The sequence below is a fragment of the Bos javanicus genome, chromosome 1 (assembly GCF_032452875.1).
Source record: "Bos javanicus breed banteng chromosome 1, ARS-OSU_banteng_1.0, whole genome shotgun sequence".
Taxonomy (NCBI): domain Eukaryota; kingdom Metazoa; phylum Chordata; class Mammalia; order Artiodactyla; family Bovidae; genus Bos; species Bos javanicus.
In genome coordinates, this window is record NC_083868.1 from 143,826,243 (window position 1) to 143,840,869 (window position 14,627).

A 14,627-nucleotide genomic window follows, 5' to 3' on the forward strand; every position below is an offset into this window, starting at 1 on the left:
GGTGATTTCATATCCTGATGAGGGTCGGACCAGCAACAGATGATTATTAGCAAAGAAATACATCGAATTTCTCAGCCTTATTGAAACATAAGGTGGTCCCTGTAAGTGAATTTACCCAAGAACTGAAACCAGCCCCATTAAATCTCAAAACTAGGATTAATCTAACTTTTTGTTGGACTTGTGAAAGTGCCTCCTCTGATCCCCAGCTGCCTTCAGTGCCATGGTGACCGTGACACAGCCCCTGGCGCCAGGGCAAGGTCACCGTGGACAACAGTTGCTGCATTATGTTCTCATCTGTGATGTCACCATGGGTCCGCTGGGTCTGCGAGCTGGCCCCGCACCGGACGCCCTCCGAGGTGTGCCGTCTCAGGTCGCGGGCTTGCCTTTGCCCCTGTGCTGCCGTCAGCAGGATGCCTGCCCCCAGTGCCCCCTGCCCCTCCTTTTCTCATCTGGCACTTCGGCTTGGCTGTGGGCCAGGAGGCCACCCAGTCCTGTGTGTCCGAGCTGTGTTAAAAGCGAGAGTGAGGAGGAGCCCATCCAGGAGCTAAGGCATCTGTTGTGAGTGAGGGTTCTGCCTCCCTGGTACCCTGGCCAGCTGCAAAGAAAGCAATGGGGTTTATTCTTGGTTTTGGTTGTGTTCAGAACAGTAAATAATTGAGATTATTTGCCAAATTAAGATAAAATTAGTTGGCAAATTTGCCATCTAAATTATCTTAGGATAACTTAAAAATATCTGAGATGGTATCTCTCTACTGTCCTCTGTTTCGAATAGTCGGTCCAGTTCATAGACTTTTTCCTCCAGTATTTCCTGACTGGAAACAACAGAACTATCAACATGCAAAACAAAAATGTAAGGCTTGCCCTAGCATAACCCACCCCCCAAGCAGTCAGCCAGCATGGCCTTTCTGTCCTGCACCTTCATAGCAGACCAGGTCTGCTCTGTTTGCTCTGCATATAGGCACTCAAATGTGGGGCCAGTGGATAAGTGAATGGATGGATGAGTGGGTGGGTGGATGGCTTGGTAGATGGATGGATGGGTGGATGGCAGGGTGGGTGGATGGATGGGTGGATGAGTGGGTGGGTGGATGGGTGGATGGATGATGGATGGATGAGTGGGTAGGTGGATGGCTGGGTAGGTGGGATGGATGGCTGGCTGTCAGGGTAGATGGATGGATGGGTGGATGGCAGGGTGGCTGAATGGATGGATGAGTGGGTGGATGGATGAGTCGGTAGGTGGATGGCTGGGTAGGTGGATGGCTGGGTAGATGGATGAGTAGATGGCAGAGTATGGATAGGTGGATGGATGGATGGATAGCTAGATGGGTGGATGGATGGATGGATGATGGTTGGATGAGTGTGTAGGTAGATGGCAAGGTAGGGGGATGGATTGGTGGATGGATGGCATGGTGGGTGCATGGATGGATGGATGAATGGGTGGATGGGTGGGTGGGTGGATGGATTGGTAGATGGGTGGGTGGATGGATGGATGGATGAGTGGATGAGTGGGTGGGTGGATGGATGGATGAGTGGGTAGGTGGATGGATGGATGAGTGGGTAGGTGGATGGATTGGTAGATGGATGGGTGGATGGCAGGGTGGGTGGATGGATGGATGGGTGGGTGGGTGGGTAGGTGGATGGATGGGTGGATGAGTGGGTAGGTGGATGGATTGGTAGATGGATAAGTAGGTGGATGGCTGGGTGAATGGGTGGGTGGATGGCTGGATGGGTAGATGGATGATGGATGGATGGATGGCTGGGTGGATGGATGGTGGATAGATGGATAGGTGGATGGATGGATGAAGGGATGAGTGAATGGATGGATAATGGATAGATGGGTGAGTGAGTGGGTAGATGGTAAGTGAGTGGATGGGACAGAGGAAGAGAAAGAAGGAAGAAGGGAAGGTAACAGCCTTGGTTCCCTTTCATCGTGGGCTTTGAATTTGGATTGCATATAACTAAACAGCTCTTTTTAATCCTGTAACCCAGACTTCCTATCTAGAACCACAAAAATGAGGCACTTTTGGCGTGTTTAATGTCTTTTCCCTTTACTAACCACTGTGCTCAGGGTCAGCCCTGCTCAGGACAGACTGCCCCAGCAGGGCAGGATGAGGCTGCCAGCCTTCTACTGCAGCTCTTATCAGGAATGGGGCAGCAGGGCAGCTGAAGTGGTGCCCCCAGCGCTGGCCAGTTCCTGCCCCCGCACAGAGTCAGACGGCTGCCCATGGGGCGGCACTGGATGCTAGAGGCTGGGGGTGCAGTTTCCTGTCTGCACCGCTCTTCCAACTGTCAGAGTAGACTGCATTGGCAGAGGCTGGAGGGCAGGCGTGGGCCCTTGTGTGTGAGTAGAAAAGCGGTCATCCACATGCAGAGAGGCATTCACCTCCCTGCAGGGAGCAGAGCAGCTGTCTGGGTGGTGTGGGAAGGAGCAGGCTGGAGACTTCAACTTCAGTTTCTGTGGGAAGGGTTTGTTGGAAAAATGGTGGGGGGGAGGGGGGCAGAGGTGCCTGGGAGGGAAATCTGAAGGCCGCGCCGCCTGACTGGCTAGTTCACGAGGAAGAGAGACAAAGGGACCAGTACCAGCCTGACGAGCATCTGGTGGTGCCTGAGGCTGGTGCAGGGGGTGTGAGCAGGGTGAGGCTGGGCCTCCTGGGCAGCAGGGCATGGGCATTGCAGGATCTGAGAATGAGGCCTGAATGTTTGTCATGGGTGTGTTCCTCTGCTGGGGGGACCGTGACACACACCACAGGCCAGGGGCTTAAACAGCAGTCATCAGCTCTCCTGTCCTGGAGGCTGGAAGGCCAGGGCCAGGGTGTTGGACACTGTGAAGGGAGAAGCTGCGTGTGGAGGCTGCCTCCCCCATGTGCTCTTGTGGTCATCCTTCTTAAAAGGATGCTGGTCAGATTGGATTAGGACCCACCCTAGTGACCTCGCTTAACTTGACTGCCTTTGTTGAGACCATATTTCCAAACACAGCCACTCGCTGGGGTGCTTGGGGGTGGTTAGGACCCCAACACACCCTTGTGAGGGGATGCAGTTCACTCGTAACAGAATGCTGACGTCAGGACTGGCAGTGGTCAGTGGGCTGGGCCCTTCTGGGCATGGTGGTGAGCTGGTCCCGGTACTCCTGGCTCTGGCTCTCACCCTTACCACCCTGAGCCCCGAGCAATGTGGCCACGGGAACCCCAGGCTCAGAAATAGTGGGATAACCCTGGAGGGGTGGTGTCAGAACCACAAGGGGCCTGCTTGTGAGCCAGGGGCCTGGGGCGGGGCAGGGGCTAGGAGGAGAGTCTGGTTCGGCTCCCAGCCCTCCCTGCTGTATCAGAGCTCTGGCGACTCCTGGGCGGCTGGGGTTAGAGTCTGTCTGGGATTCACCTGCCCTTGAACCATGTAAGCACAGCCTTGCGGAGCCCCTGGCCCCGCCCCCTCCCCACCTGGCCACCTCTGCTCTGCGCCTCTTCTCCCGAGTGAGGGGCAATACTACCCTGTGTCTCCCCATTGGGGAGCGTGAATGCAGCCCCTCCCCTGCCCTGAGAAGGTGGGGTCCTGGCGGCTTGTACGGGACCACAAACCCCTCAGGACTGGGCTGTGTAGGTGCCAGGCTTCTGGAGCAACCTAAATCTTATCCAGTGAAGGACTTAGGCTCAGGTTTCTTCTCCAGCTCAGCAACAGCATCTGAGAATTAATGAAAAGGTGCCAATATATTTTATTTTTAATTGGAGGATAATTGCTTTACAGTGTTGTGTTGGTCTCTGCCATACGTCACCGTGACTTGGCCATAGGTATACATTTGTCCCCTCTCAACTTCCCTCCCACCTCCCACTATAGTTTATCTTAAAACTTTATGGAATATTAGTGGTTACCTTGGTCAGGAAAATCCCCTGGAGAAGGAAATGGCAACCCACTCCAGTACACTTGCCTGGAAGATCCCGTGGATGAGGGATCCTTGTACGCTACAGTCTATGGGGTCAAAAAGAGTCGGACACAACTGAGTGACTTTTTTTCTTTCTGGGGGCATTAGGGGATGAATGGATACCTGTTATGCCTCATGTTCTCTACCCTACATGCATTCTTTTATTCCAGGACACACCATGTGTTTTCTAAAAGCACGTACCAGCCTCAGTGAAAGAGCTGTGTATTGCTGTGGTTTGAAGCATCTCGCTTGTGTCATTAGGCTAAGCACATCACAAAGGCAGGCATGGTCCCTACAGCATCCATTACAGGGGGGCGGTTCTGGATCAGAACAGGCTTGGCCCGTGAAATAAGAGCTAGGCAGGAGGAGGCGTTGACTGAAACTGTGGGGTCAGAGGCGGTTGGAGATGGCTATTAACTCAGCATCTCCCATCAGATGGTGGGCTCAGCCCAGCAAGCTGAACTTCTTCCTGCAGACTCCTGGTGGCCCTGCCTTTACCAGGTGGTGGCAGGGACGGGAAGGTGCAGTGCACTGGTGGGTGCAGCCAGAGCCCCCAGCGACACTCTGAACCTGAATCAGTCACGAGGGAACAGCCAGACATCCTGTAGAGGGATGTCCTGTAGACATCAGGACAGCTGGCCCGGGCTCTCAAGTGGGTGGGCAAGGGGGTTAGGTCAGAGAACAGGGGCATGTGATCGAATGTCCCACCACCCCTCAACCAGGGCCTGGATGGAAAGAAGTGGTACAGGTGGTTTGGGGACAGTGGGTGAAACTGGGCTACAGATGGGATATTCAACAATATGCTTATGTTGGGGTTAAATTTCTCAGATATGATCATGGTATTTTATGGTCAGTCAAATGCCCAGATTCTGAGGAAAAATAGGCTGAACTGTTTCAGAGTGCATTTTCATCAAATATTCCAGAAGAAAAATTTAAATTTAGCCCATAAACATGAAATGCAAAAATTAAATTTAAATATTCATATGTATTTTTGTTATATAATGTTAGGTTAATGTGATTGGTAGAAGACTTTCAATCATAATAAATTATATTCTAATAAGTTTCTGTAGAGGAGGTACAGTGGAAATACAAAATCAAGGAGAAAATGGAATGCATTTCTTGACTTTTAAAGAAAAGCTTGCTTTTTTTGTATTTTGAAAATGTATGGGGGTGGTGGCTATCAAGTCACAGTGGCATTTCGATCCCACCACTTAAGAGAAAGAAGTCCCTGACTTATGGTGATTCAGATCATGATTTTTGGACTTTCCAATGCACATTGGGTGAAAACCATACTTCAGATTGTGAATTTTAACCTCCTGGGCTGGGGGCGTGCGGTCAGGCCCTCTCTCTGATGCTGGACAGTGGTGGCCACAGCCCCGTCAGCCCCACCATCACGCGGGTGAACAACCCACGCTGGACCCAGATGGCTGTCCTGTTTTTTACTTTTAGTACAGTATTCAGTAAATCACAAGAAATATTCAGCACTTAGTTATAAAATAGGCCTTGTGTCAGGTGGTTTGGCCCACTGTAGGCGAATGTGGGCATTCCAAGCACAGTTAAGGTGGGTGGGGCTCAGCTGTGATGTTTGGGAAGTTAGGTGTATTAAACATATTTCAACTTAATGACGGAGAAGGCAGTGGCAACCCACTCCAGTTCTTGCCTGGAGAATCCCAGGGATCGGGGAGCCTGGTGGGCTGCCGTCTATGGGGTCGCACAGAGTCGGACACGACTGAAGTGACTTAGCAGCAGCAGCAGCAACTTAATGATATTTTCAACTTATGGTGGGGTTATTGAAATGTAATCCTGTTGTAAGTTAAGGAAGATCTATATATTTAGGCTTTCCTTTAAGTGTATGTATGTATTTTTCATCTGGCTGAGCTGGGTCTTTGTTGCTGTGTGTGGGCTTTCGCTAGTTGCGGTGTGCAGGCTTCTCTTTGTGGGGCTTCTCTTGCTGCGGAGCACAGGCTCTAGGCCCACAGGCTTCAGTAGTTGTGGCCTGTGGGCTTAGTTGCCCCATGCCGTGTGGGATCTTCCTGGACCAGGGATCGAGCCTGAGTCCCCTGCATTGGCAGGAGGATTCTTAACCACTGGACCACCAGGGAAGTCCAGATCTGTATATTTAAAAAGTGAAACTTCACAATATACCAGAATTTATACCCCTTGCATATTTAAACTTGGGTTTAAAAATGTAGAAATCGACTTATAGTTTGTCTGGTGATATTTTTTTTTTATTTAATATTTTTGATGTGGAGCATTTTTAAAGTCTTTGTTGAATTTGTTACAACATTGTTTCTGGCTTATGTTTTGGTTTTTTGACCATGAGTCATGTGGGGTCTTAACTCCTTGATCAGGGATCAAACTTGCACCCCCTTCATTGGAAGGAAGTCTTAACCAGCAGATCACCAGGGAAGTCTTGTGATATATATAGTTTTGAAAATATTTTCAAGGGGCAGGCACAAGCCAGTGCTCTTGGGGGCTGCAGAGTTGATGCTTTCCCCCTTGCCGGCCTGCAGGCCTTGGGGGGAGCTGGGGAGGGTGTGAGCTGAATGGGCAACAGGCTTTCTTCTGCAGGGGGCGGGGCTGGTAAGCCCACTGTCATCGAAGGCCCCCCAGGTTAGTGTATGTGACTGATGTGTTATTAAAGCATTCAGGCCCGGGTGGCCCAGAGGTGGTGGGCGAGAGGCAGGGATGCCTAAACAGATGGTGGCCACTCTGTGCTCTCATGGGGGTGGGTGGGTGGGGGGCCTGAACTGCAACTGCTGATGCTCCTTAGAACAGGGTCTGGCCCACATCCAGGCACTGGGGACAGACTGACAATCTAGGCCAGTGGCCAGCAGCAGGGGGGCGGTCAACTCCTGGTCAACCAGAGTTCCTGGAAGGGGGTGGGCGGCCATTCCAGACAGGGGTGAGCACTTGCAGCAGCCAGTCCAAGAAAAAGGTGTGGCTCATAGGGCCTCTGTGGATGGACGTCCTTGACCAGAAATTCAGGGGCTGGACTGGGACTGGCAGGTGTTAAACGGCTTCCTGAGTGGAGGGCTGTGTCCACGCAGAGGCTTGCAGGGAAAGTGTGGGGCCAGAGATTGCACACCTGCTGCCATCAGCAGGTGCACAGGTGAGCGGACAAACTGGAGATGGTGCTCCCACCAGAGGCTGGATGGCAGCCGGGCTGGGCCCACAGATGGATACCCTGTGTGCCTCTTTATGTGAACCTTTAGAAAAGGAAGACTGATCCAGTGCCTGAATGCCAGGAGGTGCTGGCAGGAGTTGGGGAGCGTTGACTGGGAGGCGGGGCATTGACGGGGAAGGGGGCGTTGATGGAGAAGGTGGCATCCGGCCTCGGGTCCTTCCTTGTCCTCCTAGTGTCCCCCCACGTGGCCGCAGACTTCACCCCCCCACACCCTCATGCAGCCACTTGGCACCCAAGGGCAGACGGAGGGCACCGTCTAGAGTCATGTGGCCTGGTCTCCCACTCAGCAGTGGAGCCGCTTGTGCCCCGGACAGCCTGGCATGGCCCACCCTGGAGGCCTGCCAAGCCTGTTCCACCCTCACCCCAGAGTGTGGGCACCTCTCTGGAGGACCTGGAGCGGCGGCCAGCGGCTGCCAGCTGTCCTATGCCCAGCTCTGTTGCTTCTGTCCACAGGGGGATTTCAGGGCTGCTCACAGAACAAGTACAGCCGTGAAATGTGAGCTTCTGGTTTCACGTTTGAAACCAAGAAACCAAACTGCTGTTGAAGGGAAGCGGGGGAGAAGCTGACTGGGTTCCTGGGGGTCACCCCTTCCACCTTAGACCAAAACAAAAGCTTTTCAGCTAAAAAAGTCCACAACGGCTTGTGAGTTAAAAGGCATTAGTTGAATGTTTTATAGTGATTTCATGTGTAGTTTTGATTTTTTAAATAAAATGCTAAAACAAGAAAAGAAAAATTACCTATCATGGCTTTAGCTAGAGATAACGTGCTGTGCTGCGCTCAGTCGTCTCAGCCATGCCCAGCTCTTTGTGGCCTCATGGACTGTAGTCCACCAGCCTTCTCTGTCCGTGCAATTCTCCAGGCAAGAGTAACTGGAGTGGGTTCCCGACCCAGGGCTTGAACCTGTGTTTCTTACATCTCCTGTGGGCGGGTTCTTTACCACTAGTGCCACCTGGGAAGCCAATCGCTATTGATATTTGTATGCATTTTTCTAGTCTTTTCTTTCTTGTATATATGAGGGTGTGTGTATGTGGTATGTGTATATGGTGTGTGCATGGTATGTGTGTATTTGGTATGTGTGTAGTGTGTATATGTGGTGTGTGCATGGTGTTTGTGTATGTGGTGTGTGTATGCATGGTGTGTACGTGATGTGTGTGTGTACATGGTGTGTGTGTATTTGGTATGTGTGGTGTATGTGGTGTGTGGATGTGTACATGCTGTGTGTGTATGTGGTGTTTGTGTACATGTGTGTATATGTACATGGTATGTGTGTGTACATGGTGTGTGTGTATTTGGCATGTGTGGTGTGTGTGTGCATGTGGTGTGTGTACATGTGTGTATGTGCATGGTGTGTGTGTGTACATGGTGTGTGTGTGTGGTGTGTGTGGTGTGTGCGTGTGCGTGTATGTGTGTGTGTGCGTGCATGGTGTGTGTGTATATGTACATGGTATGTGTGTGAATGTGGTGTGTGTATATGTGGTGTGTGCATGGTGTGTGTGGTGTGTGTGTGTACATACATGGTGTGTATGTGTGCATGGTGTTTGTGTGGTGTGTGGGTGTGTACATGGTGTGTGTGTACGTGGTGTGTGTGTACATGGTATGTGCATGGTGTGTGTATATGTAGTGTGTATGTGTACATGGTATGTATGTGTGTGTGCATGGTGTGTGTGTGTGCATGGTGTGTGTACCTGGTGTTGGTACGTGCGTACATGGGGTGTGTGTGTATGTGGTGTGCGTGGTGCCTGTGTGAACCATGTATCAGCTCCCCCTCCACCCCACACGTCCATCCGTCACTCTCAGGAGGGAAGGGCCTGAGGGTGCTGTGGGAGCCGCGGATCTGGGCTCTGGCGAGACCACTGTGGACCCCTTCTCCATTCGCTGCCCCTCACGCTGGGGTCCCTGCGCCCTCCTAACCGCTGCCCTGTCTCTGCAGGACGGCCATTCTCAGTGAAGGACCCTGCACTCGCTACTGAGCTGTGGCCATGGGCCTGCTCGCCTTCCTGAAGACCCAGTTCGTCGTGCACCTCCTCATCGGCTTCGTCTTCGTGGTGAGCGGGCTGGTCATCAACTCCATCCAGCTCTGCACGCTGGTCCTCTGGCCCGTGAACAAGCAGCTGTACCGCCGGCTGAACTGCCGCCTCGCCTACTCGCTCTGGAGCCGTGAGTGCTGCCTGCGGTGGGCATGGCATGGCGGGGGGAGGGGTCTGGGACAAGGACAGCCACCTTTCTGCTGGACAACCCCAAACAAGCCAGTGCAGGGTTCCGTGGGGTTAGTGCTTGTGACGATGAGACAAGCCGGCTCCACAGCCGGGAACTAGGGGGCCTCTCCTGGCCCGAGGAATGTATGCGGTGCTCAGCCTGAGCCCTTCACTGGGCTGAACCACGCAATGTCCCCATACCCGAGCCTCTGGACCCACAGAACGGTGGCTCCATGTGGTCTCACACGGTACCCTGGATACCTGAAAACAAGCACCGTGTCAGCGCACCATGAGTAGGCCCGACGCCTGCCGGCACGCAGCCGTCACAGGCCTCCAGCCCCCAGGCCTGGAGCACTCCCCTCGAGTGGCCTGTTATCACATGTAATTACTTCAGCATCTCTCTCTGAAGAAAAAGGACCTACCTGTCTCTTAATTAAATGTTTAGGCATGCACAGATGTTACCTGTGTGCACTTGTGATGTGCGTGCATTTGGGTGTGCAGTCACCCTCACCTGTCAGAGACTAGGAAGCTTGGTGACGACCCACGGCTGGCGAGGGGAACACCCTGCAGGTTGGGGTTCCCAGGCACTTCTTTGGACCCGTAACAATCAGCAACTTAAACAGTTCTATTTTTTGACCCTAATTATTCCACCGAATAAGAATGTAACCCAGAAAGATATCTATAAAAGTACGTATATGCACAGATATATTCATTTTTCCAGTTTTATATTAACTAATATAAAAATGAGCAGCCAAAATGCCCACTAACTGTGGTGTGTCCACTGGATGGAGGCCCACACAGCCTCTAAGACCAGCAGGGGCTCTCTCTTTCCTGGTATAGAGAACCAAGTTCAAGATACATTTTTAGGTGAAAACAGAAGCTAAAAAACAAAGTACAGAGGTGCCACCATGATTTACTTTTAAAGACGCGTGGGATGTGTCTGCACTGGCGTGTGGCCGTCCCTCCTTAGAAAGTGTGGAAGTCAGAACAGAAAATGTGGCTGTCCTGGGAGTGGGGATGGGAGGGACTCTGCTGTTTTTTCCTTACAATTTACTTAGCATAAGAACACCTTTCTTCTACAATGAAGAGCAGGTAGTACCCATTTTATGTCCTATGGGAAACGGTGAGTCTGTGCAGCTGCCCCCGAGACCTCCCCCTCCCCAGTGTAGGAGGGCAGCTGAGCAGGCAGTGAGGTGTCCAAGCCCAGGTGTGCGTGCCCCCAACAGGGGACAGCAGCCCCGCCCATGCTTCCAGCCATAAACAGGCGAAGGTTTCAGTTCCCAGCTGCTTTTTTCCTAAATAAAAGGCCACCTTCCCATGTGTGAGAAGGAGAATTAGAAATACTGCCATGCAGAGCACTTAGCAGCATCACCAGGGCAGATGGGTGCATGCCCAAAGGGCAAATGCTGACTTGTGAAAATCACAGCCTCCACTGGCAGTAGTGTTCTCAAGTCAAAGCACTTCCGCACAGCCAGACTCTGATTAAGCTGGCTTTTTTAAGGCTGTAAATAAAGGAAGTCCCTCAGCCACACCCCTGCCTCTCCGCAGAAGAGAGTACTAAGATGGGGTATCAGCACTGCTTCCCAGGGCCCCACCGTGGCAGCTCCAAGAGACGGGCTGGGTCTCAGCCAGGACCTTGAAAGTTTGCTGAAATGCGCAGACTGGCAGTGCCCATGGGGTCAACAGAGGCAAACAGAAATGTGCTTTTGGCCTGAATTAGTCTCTAATTCAGTAGAATCACATAGACTGAAACAAGTCATATATGAACTCAAAACAATAAACATACAACGGAAGATTTAGACAAAAGACTACCCAAAGTCCCCAGATTTGAAGAAGAATCAAGGAGCACTTCTATGCATGAAAATTGTAATTATAATAATTTTTTACAGTAAAAACTTAGTGAATCTTATATCAGATTAGACACAGCTAGTAAGCAAGTGTGTGGACTGGACAGTAATATGAAGAGCTCACCCCGACTGCAGTAGAGTGACAAGATGAAGAATAGGAAACAGGAGCTAAAGGAGGTAATGAGAGCATGCAGGTCTACGAAACGGGTGTTGGACTCTGTCCCTGAGGAGTGAATAAGGACAAGCACTGTTGGAGGAGATGGTGGCTGAGAATTTTCCTGAAGGGAAAATTCAATGGTCAGGACTCAGCACTTTAGCTACTGTGCCCCAGGTTCAATCCCTGGTGGCCATGCTGGCCGTTGGTGGGACAGAGCATCCTCAACACGCCGCCTTTGCACAGGCAGCTCTGCTAGACCCACTCTCCCGAGGGCTGCCTGGGTCTGTCTGTCTAAAAGCTGGTTCCTCCTCGCGGCCCCCACCTGGGCCAGACCTCTTGTTCTGGCCAGAAAGGCCCGGGTCCTGAGCGCTGCCAGGTGAGGGTGTACACTCAGCATGGCTTGTTCACAGTAGCCAGGATGTGGAGATGGCATCCACGTCCATCAACAGACCAACGGACAAGCAAAATGCCGTCCATATGGACAATGGAGTACTATTTAAGAGGAAGGAAATCCTGCTGTTTGTGACAGTATGGATGAACCTGGAGGGCAGGACATGGAGGGAAACCAGGCAGTCGCAGAAGGACCAAGACTGCCTGATTCCTCCTTCAAGGGATCCACACGACCAAGCTCGGGGGAGCGGAGCCGAATGGTGGTGGCCGGGGCTGGGCGAGGGGAAGTGGCGAGCTGCGGTCCGATGGGTGGGAAGTGTCTGTTACCCAAGAGGAGTGAGTTCTAGAGCCCGCTTAGGGCCTGGAGCCTGCAGTTAACAGGACTGTGCTGTGCACTTGGACATCTGCACAGAGGGAGGCCTCAGGTTGAACGTCCTTACGGTGATAAGGAAGGACACCTCCTCGTTCCCAGGCAAACTGCTCTAGAGGCAGCAGCCTCAGCCACCGGCTCTTCCTTGACCAGCTGATACATGGAGGCTTCCCAGAAGGAAGCCGAGGAGGCGCAGGAGCAGGCCGTCACCAGGCTGCTTGTGGTCTGTCCCAGCCCCAGGGCCCTGCCGCCTGGGGAGGGGGTGTGGGTGGGGGCGTTGGCAAGTCCCCAGCAGCCACCCGTGCTTTCAGATGGACAGGTCAGCCTAGCCTTGGACCTCTTTCTTCTTAAATAGCAATAAGGAAGTGAAATTCACCCACTTAGAGCGTGGAGTAGTCCTCCCCATGTTCCCCCCGCCATCTCTCCCCCACCAAGCCCCACAGTCACTGATCTACTTCCTGTCCGCATGGCTTTGCCTGTCCTGCGTGGTCCACGTGATGGAAGCGTCCACTGCGTGGGTGTTGTCTGACTCCCCACACTCAGAGCTCCGTGTTTCCCAGGTTCATCTGCGTCCTGCTGTGTGTCAGGCCCACGTCCCCACTTCGGCTGAACGATGCTGCCCTGTATGGATGTGCACTGCCCATTTCTTCATCAGTTGTCACCCTTCTGGGCTGTTTCCACTCTCTGGCTTTGTGAATAACACTGCCAGGAACATCCATGTTCAAGTTTCTACACCGACATCTGTTCTCATTTCTACTGGGTATCTTCCTGGTGGTGGAATTGCTGGGTCATCTGGTTACTCTGTTTGGAGCATAGACGCAGCTGCCCTGTTTACATCCCCACCTGCAGCATTGGGCATCCCAGGCCCTCTGTTCCTCGCTGGCACATGCTATTTGTCATCCATCTGTTGGATGGCAGCTGTCCTGTGAGTGTGAGTGTGACGCAGTGCCTGGCTGTGGCTTCGGCCTGCACTTTCCTGATGACCAGAGATGCCAAGCATCTTCTCATGTTGGCCATCTGTAAATCATCCGTGAACAACGTCTGTTGAGGACCTCTTGTGTTTCCATTCCTTGGACCTTTATTCACAACTTGACTGTTGGATGGAAGTGGCCAGGCTATCCCAGGGGCATAGTTTGCCCCTCCCTGTTGGTGGGCCTCCATCTCCTCAGGGCCCTGGTCCCTTGATGGAGCTTATGGCGAGTGTGTCCTGGAGCTGACCCCTTCATGGCCCGTCCTCTCCATGGTTTGAGAGTGTGCAGGTGTCGTCTCAGAACTGGCCTTCCATCCGGTCCCACCTCATGTAAAAGAGGAATTTGAGAGCCCAGTACATGGGGGGAGCTGTATGTCTCCTCACTTCTGTCTGGGCTGGTGGGGACCCTCATTGGGAAGGAGAAGGCAGCCCCCGTGCCAAGTCCCATCCAGTGCCCTGGCAACCTCTGAAGAAGGCACAGTTGTCTCCTGCCAACAGGGAAGCAGGCCAGGAGCCCACTGTCTAAGTACTGGGCTGTCCTGCTTCATCAGCCTTCCCAGGGCTGGTCCTCTCTGAAAACCGATAGGTTGGTGTCCAGCACGCAAAGGACAGGTCTCTGAAATCCATCCTGAGCCTGGGAGCTACACTTCGTGGTCTGAGGCCACCCTTCTCAGGATGCCTGGCCATGGTGGGTGTGACACTGCCTGGCTAGGTGCCCACTGCCTCCCCAGCCACCTCATCTGGGGACAGAATGTGTGCCGCCCCATGGGTCCAGAGCACGTGTGAGGACCATAGTCGTACGTGATGATACTGGTGTCCACCTCAGCCCTTTGTAAAGAGTAGTGTGGATGAGAGTAACAGTGCTTAACACGTGTCAGCCAAAGACCCCCCCCCGAGGGGGACCCTGGATTTATTCACTTCTATATTATGGAGCTTCCTCTGAAACTTTCCACAGAGCCCCAGACTTAGTTTTGGGGGCTGAGATTGGAACTCCACCACTTTTTCTCTGAGCTTTGGGAATAATAATAACAATAACTCAAGTTGTCTGCTAGAATCTGATGTCATTTATAGGCAGAGTGCCTGGTATACAGTTGGTATTCAATACCTTGTAATGAAATAATAATAATATAATTATGATGCTGTATCCTCTTAACAAGTGAATGTTTTGTTCACCATCTCATCCAATGGGTTATTTGATTTTTAAGAAAAGTGAAGATCTGATTTTTTTAAATATATATTTTAAATTAAGTCCTTTAGATATGTTGATTACCAAAAACAATCCACCTAAAATGGGTTTCCTCTTCCATTTCTTCTGGTTTTTTTTGGCTGCTCTGGGTCCTCGCTGCGGCACACGGGCTTCCTCTAGTTGCTGTGTGCCAGGGCCGTGTCCCCTGCATCGCAAGGTGGATTTCTAACCACTAAGCCACCGGGGAAATCCCCCTTTTTTTCTGCTTCCATTTGACTTCTTCCCTGACTTTTGCTTAGAGAGGTAATTATAGGTTTAGAAAACTTAATTTATTACACACACACCATCGAAACTCATTTCCAGCAGAAAATCCCAATCTGGGTGATACTGTGCAAGCCCTGCCCACGTCAGGGA

At 52.1% G+C, this 14,627-nt stretch overlaps 1 protein-coding gene across 5 annotated transcripts in view; it reads left to right on the forward strand.

Moving 5' to 3' along the window:
- AGPAT3 (1-acylglycerol-3-phosphate O-acyltransferase 3) overlaps positions 1 to 14,627 on the forward strand; it is an 89,053-nt gene that overhangs the window by 58,263 nt on the left and 16,163 nt on the right. For 4 of the 5 annotated variants that reach the window (XM_061422962.1, XM_061422935.1, XM_061422953.1 and 1 more), the window contains one exon: positions 9,029 to 9,255. In XM_061422962.1, coding sequence (XP_061278946.1) covers positions 9,078 to 9,255 — 178 coding nt within the window. In that variant the 5' untranslated portion in view covers positions 9,029 to 9,077. Of the gene's footprint in view, positions 1 to 331; positions 559 to 9,028; positions 9,256 to 14,627 lie in introns of those variants that run through there. The other variant, XM_061422945.1, reaches the window with a different exon arrangement.